The sequence below is a fragment of the Schistocerca gregaria genome, chromosome 1 (assembly GCF_023897955.1).
Source record: "Schistocerca gregaria isolate iqSchGreg1 chromosome 1, iqSchGreg1.2, whole genome shotgun sequence".
In the NCBI taxonomy this organism is placed as follows: Eukaryota; Metazoa; Arthropoda; class Insecta; order Orthoptera; family Acrididae; genus Schistocerca; species Schistocerca gregaria.
In genome coordinates this window covers 268,828,326-268,850,188 of record NC_064920.1, presented here as the reverse complement: position 1 = coordinate 268,850,188, position 21,863 = coordinate 268,828,326, and the positions used below count along the sequence as shown (strand labels likewise).

Here is a 21,863-nt window from a genome sequence, read left to right as displayed (position 1 = left end):
AACTACCACGAAGATAAAAGATATGGGTATCTCCAAATCCTAGCCTTGGGGAATTTCAACTTGATCATGTGTCAATCAAGAAGATTTCTAGCAAAGAAATTATGAATGTTAGGGTACTCAGGGGTGCAAACTTGGATTCAGACCATACCTCTCTAAAATTAAGTTCAAAGTCATCCCAAACAGGAAACGCAGCATGAAACAAATTAAGGGTCGGAAGTATAGCACAGAAAAGATATTAAAATCAGATGAATTCACAAAAGCAACAGAAACCATTCAGACACAAAGCTGGGGGGATATCAAGGAAAACCTCATTACTATAGCTGAGCGGATAGCACCTAACAAAAAAAGTAAAAAACATGCTTGGTAGTCACTGGAATGTGATGCCCTCATTGAAACAAGAAAACAGGCATGGCAAAATTGGCAATCACAGAAAACAGAAGAAAGTAGACTGAATTTCATTACAGTTAGAAAACTGGTAGATAAAAATATAAAAAGGATTAAGAAGACACGTGAAAACAAAACTCTCCTCCAAATTGATGAAGAATTTGCTAAAAACAACACAAGAAGCTTTTACAGAACTTTCAAACAAAGGTTATCAAGATACAAAGCACCCACCCTCCAATTTCGAGATGTAAATGGGACCATCGCTCACAACAACACGGAAAACTGCAAAAAACTAGCAGGCTACTTTGAGAAACTCTTGAATTGTGAACCCATCCTTGAAAAATTTGAATCCATCCCAAACAACCGTGAGAAGCCGGACACGGAACCACCGACGACTGAAGAACTACAGAAGGTCATTTCAGAACTTAAAAACAACAAGGCGTCCGGAGAAAATCAAATAGTGGCCGAACTATGGAAAAAGGCTGACAAAAATGCAGTTACATCCGTAAAGTGTGTTTTCGATCAAATCTGGAAAGAAGAAGAGATCCCCACAGAATGGAGAACAGCTCTCATCCACCCTATCCACAAGAAAGGTTTGAAGACAGACCCCAACATTTACAGAGGAATATCTCTGCTGGATCTGCAAATCGGAGAATATCAGGGAGGTTTTAGAAAGGGCAGATCATGTTCGGAACAAATACTAAATCTCAAAAACATTATGGCATACCAAAAATCAAGGGCAAAGACGTACGTAATCACCTTCATTGATTTCAAAAAAGCATATGATTCGATTGATAGAGAATCTCTGTTGTCAGTCCTGGAAGAAATGGGTTTGGATAAGAAAACAACTAATATTATAAAAGCGACCCTTACAAATACATTTTCGAAAGTTAAATTTATGGGCGATCTATCGGAAACCTTTGACATAAAAACGGGAGTGCGACAGGGCGATGGGCTCTCGCCATTGCTGTTCAATTGTGCGCTTGAGAAAGTAGTCAGGGAATGGAACACAAATATTAAGAGTGGTATAAGACTGGGTTGCAAAAAGAAAAACCTTAAAAGTAAATTGCATTGCTTTTGCAGATGATATGGCCCTGTTTGCTGAAACAATGGAAGAAGCACGGGAGCAAATCCTTGAACTAAAGAAACAAGCAGCTAAAATTGGTCTTCACATCTCCTCTGAAAAAACTAAGATATTGACAAACATCAAACACTCATGTAAATACCTCAACGTTCAAGAACAGAAGATTGAAATAGTAAAAGAATTCAAATATCTCGGAGAATGGATTAGTTGGAATGCTGGGGAAAGCAAATCAATGGAATCCAGAAAAAATAAACTAGAATTGGCCTTCCAACTAACAAAAAATACATACAACAAAAAATCCCTTTCATGGGGGTCCAAAATGACACATTACAAGATAGTGATTAAGCCAGAAGCACTGTATGCAGCAGAAACACTTAACATGAATTTCAAAGGCCAAATGGAGAAACTTGAGGTAAAGGAAAGAAAAATTTTAAGAAAAATCATTGGGCCAAAATTTCAAGACAATAAGATTATATACATGAAAAATGAAACCCTCTACACGAAAATTGAAAAACTTTCAGATTCTATGCGAAAAAGGAGAATAAATTTTTATGGTCATCTTCTCAGAATGAATTCCAACAGATTAACTAAACAAATCTTTGACTTCTTCCGTAACCGAAAAACGAAGCCCAACTGGTTTAAAGAAACTGAGAAAGACCTAGTGGAATTAAAGATTTCAGAAAATTCACTTATTGATCGAACTGCTAAATTAATTACTAAAGATGAAAACATAAGGTTCCAAGACAAATCCACACAAAAGTCCAAACCCTTCATCTCGGAAGAAGAAAGGAGAAGAAGATCAGAAAGAATGAAGAAATACTGGGCCCTAAAAAAAGAACAACGCACAAAGAAATGATTGATCCAGCGTACCCCAAAGAGGATGAAACGAAAGAAGAAGAAACGGCAAAGGTAAGTGTGAAGCAAGCACAGACGATTTAAGTGTCTTCTTCAAATGACAAAAACGAAGTAACAACCGTTGGAATATACATCACAAGAGAAAGCAGAATTTGAAGATGGAGAATGTAAAGTAATTTGTGATGAAAAAGATTTACTGTATTAATACATAAGACCGATATTGATCAGGACATTAAGAAAATTGCACCATTTTATTGAAGAGTCATAGAAACGACGTAGTGATAGGTATTGTCAAGATTTTGATTATTCATGTTTACGCACTAAGATCTGAAGCAAAGGGAAACGGTGAAGGGAATGTAAGTTGTCCATTAAGCACTACAATTATGGTAGAATTGGACTGGATAGAAGGGATAGATAGGCGGAAAAGCTGATATACAACTGGGAAATGTAACGAAAGGGGAGAAGAGGACTGTAGACATGGTAAACTTGTGGCGGGTAGATAACATACAGATTTTCTATAACCATTCAAATATTAAAAAACTGGATGAAACTGGTGAAAAGTATTGCAGATGCCGATACCGATGACAGCTTGATGGTGACAGACCTACGACCAAGGCTGAAGCATTTTGTGAGGCAACTATTAAGAAAAAATAATGTGATGGAGATGAATGCAAAAAGCCAAGGGCTGCCATCAACCTGATGAACAAAAAGCTAGAAAACTCAGTAGAAAACACCATTGCACTACAAGAATGAAACATAATTAAATATATAGGGTTGGTGAGAAGTAAGATTCTAAAATAAATATCTATTTTCTCATATATATACATTAGTATATTTGTTTAAGACAACTGTGTTTCTTTCCTTCTAGTGATAGGGATAGACATATTCCTTGATGTTCGGGCGGTGGGCTGTCGACGCGAAGTGTAGTTTTCTATGATACTGTGTGAACGTACGGCTGAATCATTGACATAACTCTGTGGATGTCAGGAAAGATGTGTACTGGGTGACGTTACAGATAAACAGATCGGTCACCATCGGAGTGTGCGAATTTCATTGCAGGTGTAGTGAAATAGAATTTAATAAATTGAATTTGTTAGACAGGGATGAATACTTAATAACAATGGTCCTTATAAAACCCTATTTATTGCCGTTACCTGTAGGTATCAAGTAAAACTTAAGCGCACAACAACATCGAGCTGTTGTTTTCATAAAGTATTAAGATACTGTTATTTTACTTGTGAGGGCTTCTCCGCTCTCCACCATTTGCCCTGTATTGTCTTACGCGTGCTTTCACAATCATGGCAGCAGCCCAGTTTTACAACAGCTTCAAGACAAGCGACGTGAATAGAAGGATCAAAGCTCATAGCCTTCCTCGTACATTCTATGTAACTCAGATTTTGAATTGTTATACTGAAGACATCGATTATTTTGTCTAGGTCCTTTGCTTGCGACACATCTGTTTAACACAAAGTATTGTATTTTTTTCCTTTTCGTGATAAAACTCATTAATAGGATTTGTTTGAATGCTGTCTAGCGATTCAAGAAAGCAGGTTTCCTAGAGTACCCGTGGTTGACGACTAGACATGATTCAACAGTATAAATTTCCGACGGTACGTTGTATCTCATTTATGAAGTACTCATACACTGAAATTACGTATTTATCCGCTGACACTAGCCAAGCAACTTGCAATTAAAATGTGTCTCCTGTATGGAAGTGCACTAGGGATGTAAGAGTGCAGTTTGTACCCACACGTTCGACGACATATAGAAGTTGGGTGTAGCTGTGAAGCGTGCATGGATATCAAATAGACAGTCTGCTTTCAGCAGTCGTGCATCGCGAAGGTCTGTTTACGTCCTTGCCGCGGTGCTTAGCGCGTACGCGTTTGTTTACTTCGTGTTATCCTTCGCTAGTGCTTGCACTTTCTAACTTGAATGGCTCATTCGTACCGACAATCTACTATCACGATCAGCTTTGGTAATGAATTTGTACGACCGAAGGCATTTGAACCACTAGAAAAGATTGGCTTTCACTTCTCTATCGCAAGCAGTGTGGTCTACGTCAAACTGATAAAAACACGGTGTGTGACAAGATCATACGCGACTATAAAGATGGGCCTAAATTTAAACCTTCAGACGGCCATGTCGGAACGGTAGCAACTGATCATGCGGGACTTGGACTGAGAATTGTAAGAGTATTTGAGCTACCACTTAAGGTTGCGGCTGAGATCGTGGTTAACGCGCTACAACCCTACGGACGGGTACTAAATCGCATAGCAGAAAAATGGACAACCTTTACCGCGTACCCGGTACTTAACGGTGTGCGACAAATACCGATCGATCTATCAAAATATGTGCCGTCTAATTGGAGGCTGTAGAGTGATAGTCATTTACGACGGTCAGCCGAAAACTAGGTCAGTTTGTGGTCAGCAAGGCCACGTTCGCTCAGCGTGTCTCCAACGAAGCATTGCTCAGATACCGACAGTTGAATCTGTAGAAACACCTGTGGCAACGTCTCTCCCTCTAATATATGCAAATGATGTGTTCCGGAAGGACGCTCCACCGAACAGTAAGACCACCCAACAGCTGGACACGCCAGTCGAAAAACCGACGGCGGCGGATGACGTTACGAGCATGGTTAGGGCGGCGTCGCCTCCCATCGAGCAGCACCGACCGATACCTCCAGTACAGAGGCTGGATGAGCAAACCGTCATCGACAGTCTACTAGTGCCAACGGCTGCGTTCGTGTCGACTGCAGTGGTGACAGAGACACTCACCCGCATCCGGATACGGAAACGCACACGCGTAAGTAACGGTCTCCGACACGGTGCAAGAAACGACGTCTAACCCCGTCGGATGACTCCTTAATACGTTGCAGGACGACCGAGGAAGTCGACCACCTTACAGAGGGTCCCGAGACTCCTCATCCAGAACACCACCGTCTGTACAGCAGCATACGTCAAGAGCGACCTGATAAACTTGACAACGCATGGCAAACTGCAGTCCACTGACATTCCCAAGAATTAGAAGGGGAGCCACAGAGAGACGGGGCTGGCGAACTTCGACACACGGAAAACTTTTCCCAAGTGGACTGGGCTGATGATTGCGAAGAGGACCTACCGCGAGTCGCAACTGGCGACACGGCGGGGGCGGCGCCCTGCGGAAGTTCAACTTATAACCAACGACGGCGAGCAAGACGAGGTCACGTCACGTGCCAGTACAACAGCAGGCGGCGTGAGCTCACACGGCCGATATACATGTGACGAAACGAAGACAAGCATATCCGTTGCTTCTATCAATATCAATAATATACTGCAGCAGATTGAGATGTCCTTACAGAAAGACATGCTCCAAGCAGCGGACATCGACCTCGTCCTCCTACAAGAAGTATACGTCGATAAACTTCCTGTCATGTACGGGTGCGTATCCTACCTATCGCACGCCTCCGAAACTGGTAGCAGCAAAGCAATACTTTTTAAAGAAGGCAACACGGTACGAGGATTAGCAATGACAGTACTTGATGTACGACTCATCAGCATCTATGCACTGTTCGGCGCAAACAGGAGGCCAGTGCGTTACCTCTTCTTCGCAGACGAAATTGCCCCGCTCTTCTAAGGTCGACAACACCTGTTAATCCTAGGCGGTGATTTTAGTTGTGTACTCGCACCAAAAGACCAATTTCCTCTATATACCCCGTGCCCGGAATTACGAATGTTGGTGCATCTGGTTGACATCCGGTTCAAATGGTTCGAATGGCTCTGAGCACTATGGTACTTAACACCTCAGGTCATCAGTCCCCTAGAACTGAGAACTACTTAAACTAACCTAAGGAAGTCCCACACAACCATACCCGAGGCAAGATCCGAACCTGCGAGCGTAGCAGTCGCCCGGTTCCGGACTGAAGTGCCTAGAACCGCTCGGCCACAGCGGCCGGCCGGTTGACATCCGGTACCATGTCCATGGCCCCATCCTGAATACACACACACACAACAAGTCATTCCGCTAGTCGTCTCGACCGAAAATATATCACACACAGTCTTAACGCTGCCGTCCTGAAAGCACAGCTGTGGCTTACAGCCTATACCGACGATACAGCATTAATATGTACAATCTCCCTCCGGCGACAGCAAGTGTGGCGTAGCCGCGGTCCATGGAAAATGAACGTCGCCCACCTGCAGGACACAGCTTGTCGAGACGTCATTGAAGATATTTGGAGATCTTGCGAACGACGCCCTCGGTCGTATCCCGCGACTCTGAGTTGGTGGATGGGTTGCGCCAAAACGGCGCTCTGCCGTGCAATGATTGTACCTACAGAGCAATTTTGTGCAGTAGCAATCCCCTCTTCCCACTTACGGTCATAGCAGGAGGGCATCAGAGCACTGATAATCAGTGGAGCAAGCCATTTAAGAGAGAATGCTGTAATCTGAGCTTGTATGCAAATGGTGGGGCAGTCGTAAAACTTCAAGCAGTTTCAAGTTGGAAGTTGGGACGATGGGGACAGAGTGGCTGGTGCATGTGTTTACTGAATGCAAGAGTGTAAGCCTTCAGACGCCAGGAACTAGCGTGGTTCTTTTATCGAGCGGAAAAAACATGCATTTCATGGTCACGACTGTCTGGGAAGCGTAACAGCCGTCTTCCACAAATTGGAAATGGTCGTCGTGGAAAGGTTAGATCTTTCCATAAATGAGGGACTGTGCTCCCGTCTAGGTAATGACCATGCTCACTGTAAGAACGACGCCTTTCTAGACTAAAACCTTCTTTTTTCACACAAGAGAAATTTTGGGTCTCTGATTGGCTCCTCTCGGCATATGCAAACCAGAGGCTTGTCTCCCAGAATGGGAAACCCAGTGCTGTGTGGATAGGCTACCAGACCAACAGAAGAGCCGATATTCAATGAGTATAGTTCTATTGGTTTGCACAACGAGGAGACGTTTTTATTTTTATTAATTCAGGTCCCATATCGTGACTTGGTAAAAAGTCGTGGTGATTCTTTGTCTTCAGGTCATTTCCAGGTGTATGGCTCTTGCTGTTTCCAACTTGTAATCGACTAAGAGCAAGTGACAGTTTCCAATTGTACCACAGTGGAACTGCTAATCATTTCAGACATATCGTGCGTCACAAGGATGAACTCATTCATCCTGAGTCGGCTTTCTGATGTTCGACAATTCTAGCCCGGACCAGCGAATAGGTGCACCTCATACTGAAATCTGCCCGAGATACCAGGGCTCTTATAGGGAAGGTTTCCACGTTCTTACAATGAGAACTCCAGTCCACAGAGTTTGCAAATTTTCGTGGACACGTCAGAAAATTATAGCAGCGCGCCGCTCTTCGTCCACAGCGGGCCGTTTCCTTCTTCCGTCTGAACCCAGCTGAACAGGTAAAGTACTTCTGCAGCGGCGGAGGGTTGTTAAATGATACTCACAGCTCCATGTTCTCCGGTGATCCATAGTTTGTGGTGTACTTGGTCGTAGTTGACTCAATTTGAATACAAATGGGCCTCACATTGGGTTCCTGTAAACAAAGTCAGTTTGTATTGTAAACGAGATTGTTTGAAGGAATAATTTGTATAGTTTCCATCCCAATGAAAACATTGCCAATCAAGCACCATCCATTTTCTGACTTCCGTTTTTCATTGTTTTTGTGAGGTTCATCAGCTATTTGTAGCTATAAAAGGATGAATAAAAACTTGTCGTTTTGTTTGTAAACTTAAATGTGCCACGGTTCTCATTCACACTCCCTCACCTATACACTGTTTTCATTTTTATTACATTTGTTTCGTAATATTTGGGTACACCAGCAATTCAAAATTAAATCTCATTACATTAGTTAATCTGATAACTAATTTGAATGCTGAAAGTAACAGCAGATATAGGCAACAAAAGTGCCATGAGTAAATTCACTAATTTCATAAATATTGGTTCAAGCATGTAGCTCACGATTTGAAGATTATTGAGAAGATAGTACTTTTCTTTACTTGAAGACAACATTTAACATCATTTGGAGATGTGCTTATGATTAAAACAAGCGACAACTTGGACCGTTAGCACCCATACAGCCATTTAGTTGCCTATCAAAGAAGTAAGTAAACAACCAATAAATGAATTATGTAATGTATGAACCTGAAATCCATGCAGGAACTATGAGCACATTAAACAATAAAGACGGGAATCATTTATCGTACAGATGAAAAATGAATTTAAGAAAGTGCTAAAGAATTCGTGCAGGACGTTATTTGTTAAATTATAATTGAGACGAATTCTGGAATGAAATACAAATTAAAACGAAGTGTAATAAACAAATTCAGACATATTATGACAAAGTTTCATATACTATCACACTATAGGCATGGAACGTAGCTGAATAACCGAAAACTATATATATTACATTTGAAACATAAAGTAGCTTTCTTACACAAATATTTACGATAGTAACAAATATGTAAACATCATAAAAGAATGTGATGTATCAACGTTAAAAATTAAAATGACAGACAATAAGTTTATAATATAACTTATTAAAAACTTACAAGCAAGGGTTGATAAGAAATATAAATTTGAAACTTAGCTGAACCCAATCGACAACATTAACTATTGGACGGGTATATTACTATTGATACTGCGCAATGTAAGGACTATCTAACCTTCGAAAATTTTTATATCTTAAATTCTGTAATATGTAAACACTGTACGAATATTTCCTTGGATAGTGAACGACCACGTACCCTATGCAGTGTTTCACACTTTTTAGATTCCATACATTTTAGTTTATGACAGTTATTGTAGGCGTCAATGAAAATGTCTCTGTCTTTTGTCTTAGTCCTCGTCATATAGAGCCCCTTCGTCTTAAATCTGTAGTAAAACATTGAGTCGAAGCAAATAAGTTCACGATTAAGTTACCTACTTCCTGTGTTATTCTCCTGAAATTTCTCATAAGATCGAGGAAATATGCTTTATGGGTCTATGAAAAACCCTATCTAATTACGTCTCCCCAAGGCCTTACATACAGCTGACAGAAAAGTTTACCACCGTTGTCATGTTCCAAAGAAAAGCTGTTTTCTCTGGCTGCCGGCACTGTCAGATTCCCTCTCTAAAATTATTATAAAGTTACGTTGTAGTAACAGTGAAATTATACTAGAGTAGAAATTAGGCAGAGGACTGAAGTATACAGGAAGGGGGGTGGGGGGCGTGAGGTGGGACTGACTCTGGTAAGTATGGCCATTAGTAAGAGTGGTAGAGAGGAAATTACTGCTGTATGCCTTACCTATTCGTCGGTGCAATCTGGCCGCTTTTGCAGAATCGGTGCCAAATGTCTCCTGGCTGTTGTGCAGACCAGACTTCGGCAGGGAGTCCTGAAATAAAAATACCAGTTGCAAGCAGCTGCCACGATAACGATGAAAGTTTTTCTGCACCTCACAAGAATCAACGTAAAGAACTTGACCTGCCCGCCTGCACTGCCGCCAATGAAAGTTGCAGCACCAGAAAAGACAGAAGCAAATATACTTATTGTGGGCGTATACTACTATAGAAACAATGCTTCACTAAATCTGTAGATAATTTTGACTATGCTGGATGTGAATGTTGTTAAATAGAGCTGCCGCCTCATTGAGAAATAGTGACCTTAAATCGGATCAGCATCGAGCCAGATTGAGCTTTGAAGACAGCTACACTATCTGATCAAAAGTATCCAGACACCTGCTACTGGAACTTCGTATGCAATGTGTTCGCCCTTCGGCTTTATGACGGCCTAAACTCTGCACTGGAGGCTTTCAGTGAGGTGTCTGATCGTCTGTGGAGGGGTGACAGCCCGTTCTTCCCGAAGAGCAGATATCGGACAACTTAGTGAGGATGGATGCTGGCTCTGGATCGAAGCCAACGTTTTAAGTCATCCCTAATGCATTGCACTGAGTTCAGATAGGGGCTCTGCGCAGGCAGTCCATTTCCGGAATGTTATGGTCCAGAAATCATTGCGTAGTAAACGGTGCTGTATGACGAGGTGTACTTTCATACTGATTCATCGTTTCCGATCTGTTCCTCCAGTGTACACAGTACACAACAAAACGAGTTTATATCCCATCGCAATAGGTTGTGGTGGTACTAAGTTCAAATGGTTCATATGGGTCTGAGCACTATGCGCCTTAACTTCTGAGGTCATCAGTCGCCTAGAACTTAGAACTACTTAAACCTAACTAACCTAAGGACATCACACACATCCATGCCCGAGGCAGGATTCGAACCTTCGACCGTAGCGGTCGTTCGGCTCCAGACTGTAGCGCCTAGATCCTCACGACCACTCCGGCCGGCTGGTACTAAGTTCCTATGGGACCAAACTGCTGAAGTCATCACTTCCTAGGCTTACACGCTACTTAATCTAACTTAAAATAACTTACGCGAAGGACAACGTACACACATACGTCCGAAGGGTGTGGGGGGGGGGGGGGGTGAAGGTGAGCCGCGCGACCTGTGGCAAGGCGCCGAAGACCGCGCGGCTACCACGCGCGTTTCCGCAATAATTGCATGCGCAATAAAAGCATGCGAAACCACATCATCAGTACGTCAGCGTTGGCACTGCACATCATGGCTGGTAACGTTCTCCTGGCACTTACCAAACACAAACCCTTCCACCGGACTGTCACAGGGCATAGCTTGTTTCAATGCTCCAAATGGCTTGGTTTCAGTCATTCTCTTGCAGTGGCACCTCTCTTTATCCCACCTCAAATGCCGCTTAGGACTGGATGCAGAAATACGTAGCTTATAGGTAGCTGCTTCACCACTGTATCAGATCCTTTCTAACTCTCTACGTACAGTTATAATGCTAGTTGGACAGCAAGTAGCGTTCTGGAACTGACGAGTGTTTCTACCGCTGATTTCATGCGATGCTTCTGCAATCACTTTCCGCAATGCTCGACGCTTCCTGTCATTCAGGTTGGCCTGGTCTTGCATTAGCTCTCGTTATTTCTTCTCATTTCCGCTTCAAAATCAGGACACCAACAGTTTATTTCGGCTGTTTTAGAAGGGTTCAAATGTCCCTCATGAACTTCTTAGTCAGGTGAAATCCGGTGGCAGTACACATTCGAAGTCAGCGACCTTTTGTGAGAGATATATGCTATTGTTACTGCTTCTCTACTGACAACGCAACATTCCATTCCCTGTTTTACAGTGGAAGTCCCTTCTCTTGTGATATCAAGTACTCTGTTCTGCAAAACATATTCATGTCCGGACAATTTTGATCATACAGCGTACAGCTATATCAGTCAACGTTTCCTCATCATTACGACAGGATTTAGCAGTCGCAGTGGTTGCAAACCATGACCAGGTTTCTGAAGAACGAGCTGGCCGGAATAACAGTTGCACACCGTCTGTATACAGGCAGATCAGGAAAATACGGACATGATTTCTTGTGTTATCTTGTTGAAAGATAGCGACACATGCACCTCGAACTTATAGCACAGCCACCGGCCATAATAGGTCGTGAACGTAATTTCTGCTGTCCATATTGCGCACTGTGCGCAGCAGAGGTTAGAGTGTTGTGTACCTAAAAGAACCCCATACCATGACGCAAGATGCTGTGCGCCAATGCTTGTACGTAGACGTGAGAAGACAACGAGGGTGTCCCGCTCACGCCGGTTTTGGTTGTTGCCACTGAGCGCAATTTTGTCGGCGAGCACTTTCTCTGCTCCCACATCAAAGGAAACCACAAAAACGGTCCAGCATGCTGACATTCCGTCGTGCCTCAGAGGTCGTCTCATTGTCAGGAAGAACACAACTTCCTGCGAAATTTGTCCATTTGCTGACTAATGATAAGTGACATTGCCGTAAGACCCAGCACGGTCGAGCGAACACTGTTGTTTGTCCAAGTCTGCAGGCGTTCACGGCTGTTGTAGTTACGAAAAAATATTCTGAGCCTTCAGGCCATATCATATTGCTATTCTAGCTTCTTCAACGATCGAACAGTATTCAGCTATATAGTGATACCAGTGGAATCCTGAAGTATATACCAGAAGATGAACCGAATACTGTTCAGCTATATAGTAATACTAGTGAAATCTTGACGGATATATCAGAAGAAGAATCGAAACGTCGTTCATTGAAGAAGTTAGGAGGAAAGCTGCGCGGCCTAACACCAATATGCCTGCCCTCTCGGGCGCTAGAAGCTGGGGCCATTGAGCTACTACATACGTTGAGAATAGCTGTCTTAAATTCATTGATACCATATTCACACGACAGCCGTGGGATGAAGACCAAGGCTAGCATCAGTATTGGGGAACGATAAAGCTCAGTCTCGATGGGCCACGATACTGCCACTGTCGATGTACAACAGGTGCTCACAGAGGTTTCTTCTTACACGAGGCACAGCACGATATTCCTACAACCAACACGCAAATGACATTTCTCACTAAAGAAATATACCTTCCCAATTTGCAGAAAGTAAACGTCTTTACACGTACACAGTTTTAGTAACTGCACTGAAATGCACATAATTTGCACATAGTACGCTTCACAGAAATTTAGCGCTTGCTGCATGCCACATTTATGGTGCTGCATTTTTAATGGCCAGTTGTATAACGTAGCGCGCAGGTCCCTGACGTGCTTGACGGGGAGGTTTGACAAATCCAGACCAAATGTTCGTCTCATGCAAAGGAGGTCTCCTATACCGGGTGTCATTATGAATGTAAATGCTTTCTCAGACATACTCAAACAAGAGTCACGCTAAAACCACCTCTCCGTATTAAAAGAGCAGTTCGCATTTATGTAAAACTTACGCACCTTTCGTATTGCGAAAATTCGATACATTCCTGTTTCTAGCGCGGGGTAGCAGCATAGTCTTAGGCGCCTTGTCACCGTTCGAGCGGTTTCCAACGTCGGAGGTTCGAGTCCTCCCTCAGGCATGGGTGGGTGTGTGTGTGTTTTGTCCTAAGCGTAAGTTAATTCAAGTTAGGTTAAGTAATGTCTAAGACTAGGGGCCGATGACCTCAGCGGTTTGTTCCCATAGGAACTTACCTCAAAATTTTCCAAATTTTCTTGTTTTTAGCCATGGTTTTACCTATTGTAGGATGCACTCTTATAGCGTCTGATTTATGTTTTAGATATTTAGACAATGTTGCCGAAACGTGTCGTAGTTGTGCTGTGCAAAATGTTAGTCGAGTACAAAGAAAGTTTCACAATGCAAGTTACACGCTTGTAGAGGCTATGAATGTGTTTTAAATAGGAACTCATGTTCGGAATCGTCATCCGATGACGCTAAAGAGGGTCAAAATTATGATTCCACTATGATGTTACAAACTTTGTAGGATGAAGGAGAATGATAACGTATCAATGTGTGGTAAGCTTCCCAGTGCCGGAAACGAACGAGTCACAAGTTAGAAGCAAAAACCGTTCTGATACGTTTGACAGTGATACACCAGTAGATGTTGCTATGATTGACGGATACGAAACTCTTACAAGTGGTAGCATGGACCAAAACAAAAAAGAATGTCAAGTAAACGTGGAATCAAAAATGAATATCTTAAGAGCAATGGGCAGTCGTTCAATATAGGAGATGCGTCTCACAGAAACGAAGATGAACAAGTGCTCATAGCTCCGCAGGTATGTAATTTGGAGACCATGTTTACCAGTCAATTTTTCCTTGTTTTGCTTCGAGCTGCTACTGCTGAAAGTTTGCTAGCCTACAGTCTCAATAACTATAGCACAAGTACGTGTGTTCCACTGCGGTATCACAATGGATTTCGCTAATAACTTTCGACTCGTTCGTTTCAGTACAGAGACCCTTATCTCAAATCGGTACATTCATCTTTTTCTAACTTCCTTCAAAGTTTATAACGTCATCCACGTATCATCATACGTATACATGCATTTTCACACACCGGCGTCCATAACCTTGATGCTCGGTAGCGTGGTTAAGTGACGTTTCCGCACTTGGCTTCCTATGGAAAACTGGGCTATTTAGGCCCCTCTACATTCTCTAGAAGTGTGTAACATGAATTGCGAAACACCCGGTATATAGATTTTTTACACGTCATCGGATTATGCTACGATAATTAGTCTTCCTATAAATATCACTACGAAATATAAAGTACAACCTTGTCCTCAATTATATTTCAAAAAATAAAAATTACATCTATAGGAAATGTCACTAATATTTAGTTAATTTACGCTGATTTTATGACGCTACTCTTCATTAGCATTTTGTAAAAACAGTTAATTTCTTCCATCACGTTCGTCAACATCTCTTACTTCTGCAATCGTTTTAAAAGTACTTTCAAGTGAGATACCCATCAACTAACTTTTATCTGTGTTCAGTATTTAAAACGGAAACGTGAACAATGTTAAATTTAATCACTGAATATTCTGGATGCTTCTAGAACGATATGTCACGTATACACTATGTAATTGTGGTGCTAAAGGCGTCACTAATTTTTCGACTACACTTTGTTACAGTTCACGAGCCTCTTTGCTTACAAAGACCTACTATGCGAAAAGTTTTGTTATGAAAACTGTGTCTCTCTTTGTAGTGGGAAACATGTGTGATATATGTGCTGAATTGGTAGAAGGGCAAATAAGAAGTGGACATGAAAAACTTAGTCATTTAAAAAGACATCCTTGGGGCGACTTCTATTTCCGTTACGGTTATCAGCTGGACAAGATCCCGAGACGCTCATTTCAACTGCAATTTAAATAGATTCAAAGTCGATATTAAGTTTTCCTTTTTAAAAAAAGTCTATAAATGTAGCATTAATAGTGACTACTTTCTTATATGCAATAAATTTGTACACCTAACATACAAAGCTTAAAATTGAAGGGAAACTTTGCAACACGATTTTCGTGGTAATGATCCAAACAAATGTCCTTCGCCAAAGAGAACAAGTGACCAATTTCAGTTACACTAACATTAACCGGCCACATAAGCGAAACGAAGTTGTTCGTAAATCATGGTAGCGGGAAGCAAAAGATAAAAAAGCCCTTGCCGGAATAGGAGAAGTTCATTGTCAGTTATTCACTATATTTACAAGTGTGTTAGATTTTTGTCCTCTAATAATTACTGAATATTATGTGAAATTCAGTTGCACTTGTAGTTAATTTTAGTCTTTTCTAATACTTTGTTCTTTACTGTTGGGATGAAACTAAATATCGGCCATTAGATAACATATTCCCAAAACGTTTTTTCATGCTCTTCAGGCCGGCCGTGGTGGTCTCGCGGTTCTAGGCGCGCAGTCCGGAGACGCGCGACTGCTACGGTCGCAGGTTCGAATCCTGCCTCGGGCATGGATGTGTGTGATGTCCTTAGGTTAGTTAGGTTTAATTAGTTCTAAGTTCTAGGTGACTGATGACAACAGATGTTAAGTCCCACAGTGCTCAGAGCCATTTGAACCATTTGAACCACGCTCTTCAGGTTAATTCTTCAATATTATTGATACGATCTCGTTCCTATATTCTAAGCACTTATTATATTTGCCTCTCATACGCTCGAATATCACGGACCGTTTTGTAGGGGTAACGACTTTTATTAATAATCAAAACGACCTGGGTCCTCGGTTATGTCTTTCGAATTAAATAAAAATAATCAACAATGACGGACAAAGTCTTGAGGTATAAGGAGTTCCCCAAGTCTTCAAATGACCGTGTCAATAACGCAGAAAATGGTATAACGGGATTACGACTCGTTATGAATAGGAAGGTAGGTCAGGGATTGAGGTACTTTCCAGGTACCGACGTCTCAATCCGAAGAGGGAAAGATAGAAAGAGTATATAAGGGCACTGAATGTAATGGGCAACTCAATATGAACAGGGATCTGAGGATTAAATAAACAGGGAAAAGTGGAACTGTCTGGCAGGGAAAGAAACAGAGGGAGAGTTACTGGATAATATGACCTCGGTAGTACCACTGAGAGAGGAGAAAAGCTAATAGAGTTTTGTAGTAAGATTCCACCGGTAACAGAAGATAGTCTGTTTATCAATTACAAGAGTAAAAGGTGTACTTGGAAAAGACCTGGATACATGTCAAGATGACAGCTGGATTACATTATTACCAGATAGAAATTACTATCTGATATATTGGTTTGTAATGCGTATCCAGGAAGAGATAGAGACTCAGATCACAATTTAGTAAACATGAAGAGTAGAGTCGTCTTTAAGAGGATCATGAGGGAGAATTGGTTTGGAAAGAAGCGAGATACTGCAACGCCGAGGAATGATGAGAAGTGTTTGCTGTCAAAGGCTGTAGATAGTGCGATAATGAATACCACAGTATTCAGTGAAACTTCAGTGAAAGAGAAATTGACACTCCAAAAAACGGCAATGAGATAATGTGGAGATACATACATTGATGGAAGAAAGATAGCAGCGTAAGAATTTCGATGACAAAAGAAATATTACGACTGATGGACAAAAGAATGAAGTACGAAAGTATTTTAGAAAAGACGTGAATAGAGCTATGTAAGTTACTCAAGAATGAAAGCAGGAAATATAACGCTAAATAGCTGCAGGAAAAATGTGAAGAAATGGGAAAAGAAACTGTCGCCGGAAGAGCTGATTAAGCAAATAGAAAACTGAAACCAAGCTTCGGTTACATTAAAAGGACGGCAACATGAAGACGCTGTTAGAAGCAGAGTAGGGAGTGACTGGGAGAAAAGAGTGCATCAGAGAAGTACAAGAACCACGAAGGAAATATAACTGGAAGACTAAGAAAGAAGTGCTCAGATTAAAAATGGTGGAAGAGAGCAGTGCAGTATTTCGCCGCTACTGTTGTACCAAACGGCGAAGAAGCAGTGACGTATACAGAGGATAATTTCAAGAGTTGGATTAAAACTCAAGGTGAAGGATATCAATGATAAAAATGGCTGATGGCGTTGGTATCTTCTGTTATAGAAGGATGAATTAAAGGCCTGCTGAGTGGACTGAACAGTCTTATGACCGTACGCTAAGGACTGAGAGTAAACTGAACCACAGGCTGTGGGAGCGTTCTTGGCCAAAAGAAGTCTAGTGGAATTAAATATCTGCTAGGTTTTGAGGAAGTAATTTCTGAGAATGTATTTTTGAGCACAGTATTTTGTGACAGTGAATTATGGACTACAGGAAAACCGAAAAGAAGGGAATTCAAGTGTTTGAGATGTGGTGCTGTAGGACGGTGTTGAAATGTGATATACTGACAAGATAAGGGACGATGATTCTCGCAAAATTGGCGAAGAAAGGAATGTAAAGGAAGCTGTAGAGGATCAAATATTAGTTTAGGAAATGGGCTCATCCAATCTCCCTCACGTTCCATTTACAGTTCTTCTCTTCTACCTGCCGCTATCACAGTAGAGTGAGACTCGTTCATCAATGGAGACTTATTCACATGCAGAGGAACTAAATGATCGCTTGTGATTCAACGCCCCCTGATGGAATACCTTTAGTACATATCTGCTGTGGATTCTGTCTCTGGTTTCAGTAAACTCTTCGTTGGAATCTACAGATAAAGGAAAATGTCCTTTCTCTCGGATCTTGTTTTCAGTTGCGTATTAATCCATTAGTGAAATGCAGAAGAAAAGAAATAAAAAGAATCTGAACTTACGTGTGCCTTTGGACATTAGATGATCTAACACTAACGGTGACGAAACTATGTATTCCACTGGGACTGTGTCTTTTGATACGATCACATCTTATATGAAAGATTTTATCAAATAATCTTAAAAATAAACTTCTCTGGGCTTTTTCGCCTTATGATTGAAACTCTTTGCTACTCCGTCCCTTATATATTGGTAAGAACCTTCCGTAACTCTATATCGGCTATCACTGACAGCCATACAGCGATAAGGCCTGCTGATGCATCGGCCTTGCCGTTTCCCCGGTCAGAGGTCGGCGTTATTTCGACCGCTGTCAGCGCCAGCTTCCCTGCTAGCCTCAGCTTTTATGCAAAAGTTTGAGAGTGGAGTCAGCGGCCACATCGACATTCGATTGTCTTGATCGATGCTCCCCAACATGGGAGCAAGCACAGTGGTGCACTTTACCCACTTGCGTCAGACGTCGCTTTCTGGAAATATAACATTTAGTCAAAGAACTGGATACCTTTCATCTTCTTTGACAGACTTCAGACACTAGAAAGAAGGATTCGTGGTGATTGCCCAATTATATGTGTTGTTTTTTTCTAACTGAATAAGTTCTAACAGAATAAGTCTCTGACTAAGCCTGCACCAAGTGTACATTTGACATGTAAAGAATATTTCAAGACCACGTGTCATTAATTTTACATTTGCGTTCAACACTATTGGTATGACAACCGATATTTATCAGGGTCTTTTAATAAACATTGTGTTTTACTTCACGATCTCAAAACGGCAGAACTGTCTAGAGAATGCTCATCTGTGATTAATTTACAAAATAGATACTGCCATTCCGGCTTTGCCTCAACTGTCTTACAAATTACAAAGACTCAATCGCTACTGCAAGAAAAAAAAAAGCAGATCACTGATGCATCCTAGCCGTCCGTCAACTAACTATATCAACATTTTTGACGTCCCTTTACAGTTCTCTATTATGTGCTCATTCTGCAAAACAGAATGGAATAACAGGAAAAATGAGCTGTGTGCAAGAAACAACAAACCTTCATCAATTCTTATTAGTATTAGTCACTAATTACTTTACAGGCAGCCCACATTCTAAGACTCACGTAATATAGACTCAGTTTGTTGTCTCGACCTCTACATAATACAATTTTTATTTCATTCATACGCCCCCACCCATCCCTTATACGACATGTGATTATGTTAAGCCCTCCTGAGTTGCAAGTACTGGACTTTATGATGCTTCTGTGCGTAGCTGACATTTATTGCGTGACTCAGTTACACCTTGTCCCATTTCTATTACCGAACAAGTATTCTCCCATATCAATATCTGGATTTTGTCCCTCACTGCAGCATTTCCATCACTCTTGGTTATTATGTTTTCATCCTGCTTTACATGCACTGTAACCTCACATGCACTATGTGATCAATAGAATCCGGACACCCCCATAAACATGCGTTTTCGTATTAGGTGCATTGTGCTGCCACCTACTGCCAGGTACTCCATATCAGCGACCTCATTAGTCTTCAGACATCATGAGGTAGCAGATTGGGGCACTCCGCGTAGCTCATGGACTTTGAACGTAGTTAGGTGATTGGGTGCCACCTGCATCAGATGTCTGTAAGCGAGATTTCAACACTCCTAAACATTCCTAGGTCCACTTTTCCGATGCAGAATTGAAGTGGAAACGTGAAGGGACACGTACAGCACTAAAGTGTACATGCCGACCTCGTCTGTTGACTGACAGAGACCGCCGAAAGTTGAAGAGGGTCGTAATGTGTAATAGGCAGACATCATACGGGAACTTCAAACTGCATCAGGATCCAGTACAAGTACTATGAAAGTTAGGTGGGACGCGAGAAAACTTAGATTTCATGGTCGAATGGCTGCTCATAACCCACACATCACGCCAGTAAATGCCAAACTACACCTCGTTTGGTCTAGAGAACGCAAACGTTAGACGACAGAACAGTGGAAAAACGCTGTGCGGAGTGACGAATCACGGTACACAATTTGGCGATCTGATGGCAGGGTGTGGGTATGGCGAATGCACGGTGAACGTCATCTGCCAGCGTGTGCAGTGACAACAGAAAAATTCGGAGGCGGTGGTGTTAGCGGTGATGATATGGTGTGGTCGGCTCACCTTGTTGTTTTGCGTGGCACTACCACAGCACATGCCTACATTGATGTTTTAACCACCTTCGTGCTTCCCACTGTTGAAGATTAATTCGGAGATGACGATTGCATCCGGCCGCTGTGACCAAGCTTCAGTCTGGAACCGCGCCTTCGCTACGGTCGCAGGTTCGAATTCTGCCTCACGCATGTATGTGTGTGATGTCCTTAGGTTAGTTAGGTTTAAGTAGTTCTAAGTTCTAGAGGACTGATGACCTCAGCTGTTAAGTCCCAGCCAGTTAAGTGAGAGCCATTGGAACCATTTTTAGACGACTGCAACTTTCAACATGATCGAGCACCTGTTGATAATGCACGGCCTGTGGCTACACGAAAATGACATCCCTGTAATGGACTGGCCTGCACAGAGTCCTGACCTGAATCCTATAAAATACCTTTGCGATATTTTGGAACGGCGACTTCGAGCTAGTCTCAGAAGCTGTTACTGCCGTAATTGCAGCGCCAACTAAAGGAGCTGTGGAACCTCTTCCATGAGAATAAGTAACGATTTGGCGAAGGAGATACAACTGATAGATATGTTGCAAGTTTAGTAAAGTATTGTAGACCCATAATTAATGTTGAACAAAGACAGTTGGTCTTAATTTCAGTATTTGGTAGGAGAAAGTACCTGCGTAGTACTGGTCTCCTTTGAATCAGAGCAGGAATCCCTTTGTTTTCACGGTAGACGAGTAGAAGTAAGTGCACCTGTCTCTAATATTGTACATTAGGTACTCAAGTTAGTTTATCTAATAACGATAAAAGCGAGACGTCAGATAGCTCTCGTACCTTGGATGGGCGATACCCTTCTGTAAAAGGACATACAGTTTACGCCAGGAGTGGGCCAACTAATCGGTAGAATCGTAAATAAAGGGGTTTGGGCTGACACACAGTTCCACAAGCTGCGACAAGGTCGCGAATTGAACAGAGACTAGAAACGGAATAAATTTCCTTTACTTCACGTCTATGGGCACAAATTTTTGCGTCATAAGACTACCGGTTTCGATCTATAATGACCATCTTCAGATCTTTTTATAAAACAGATCCGAAGATGGTCATTATAGACCGAAACCGGTACTCTGATAAACATAAAATTTTGATACCATAGACGAGAAGAAAAGGAAATCTATTGATGCATAGTTCATGGAGATTGTTAGTCAGACACATTTCATGTAAGAGTAAATGTGTTTGATGGTGAATAAACTTATTTGGAATTAATTAAGAGTTAATGTCATCTTCCTCTCTCGATAAATCACCATCCATGTCAGGTCACATTCCCTGTACTCCAGAACGGAACGTAAGCAACCAAGGAATCTTGACTCCCTCTTGACTCCATTTCAAACTAAAATTAGGCGAACATACGTCACGACAGAATTAAATTGTTGCCATTGTCCTGATTTGCGCCACGTAAGTCAAACCACCTCTTAATTGATTGATTTGACCTGTTCTGGGATACGACAGGACTAACGCTGCGTACAGCAAAATTATTTATCATGTGTCGTAGCAAACTGAGTGGTAACGAGTTCTGAAGTGCTTAGAAACACACACACACACACACACACACACACACACACACACACACACACACACATTTTTGGTTTTAGTCTAAGACAATGGACGCCATTGTCATAGAAATAATTTAAAAATGGATCTGTTACGCGTACTGCCGCAGAACTGTTTATACAGGACACCCGAAGTACACGCTTTCGTCAGACAATACGTAATTTGTATGTAGTGAGTTTAGCACGCCACGATATGTCTAACGTCTTTACTGTAGTCCCTTTTCTTATATGAATACCCATCGTCAATTATATGTAGGGTTAATACATGATGTTGTGTTT

General features: G+C 41.8%; 1 protein-coding gene across 8 annotated transcripts in view; it reads right to left on the bottom strand.

Annotated features, from left to right (window-relative positions):
- The window catches only part of LOC126340356 (serine/arginine repetitive matrix protein 1-like), a 535,554-nt gene that overhangs the window by 144,062 nt on the left and 369,629 nt on the right, over positions 1 to 21,863 (bottom strand). For all 8 annotated transcript variants that reach the window (XM_050001684.1, XM_050001686.1, XM_050001689.1 and 5 more), the window contains exon 5: positions 9,581 to 9,668. In XM_050001684.1, the coding sequence (XP_049857641.1) occupies positions 9,581 to 9,668 (88 nt within the window). The remainder of the gene's footprint in view (positions 1 to 9,580; positions 9,669 to 21,863) is intronic.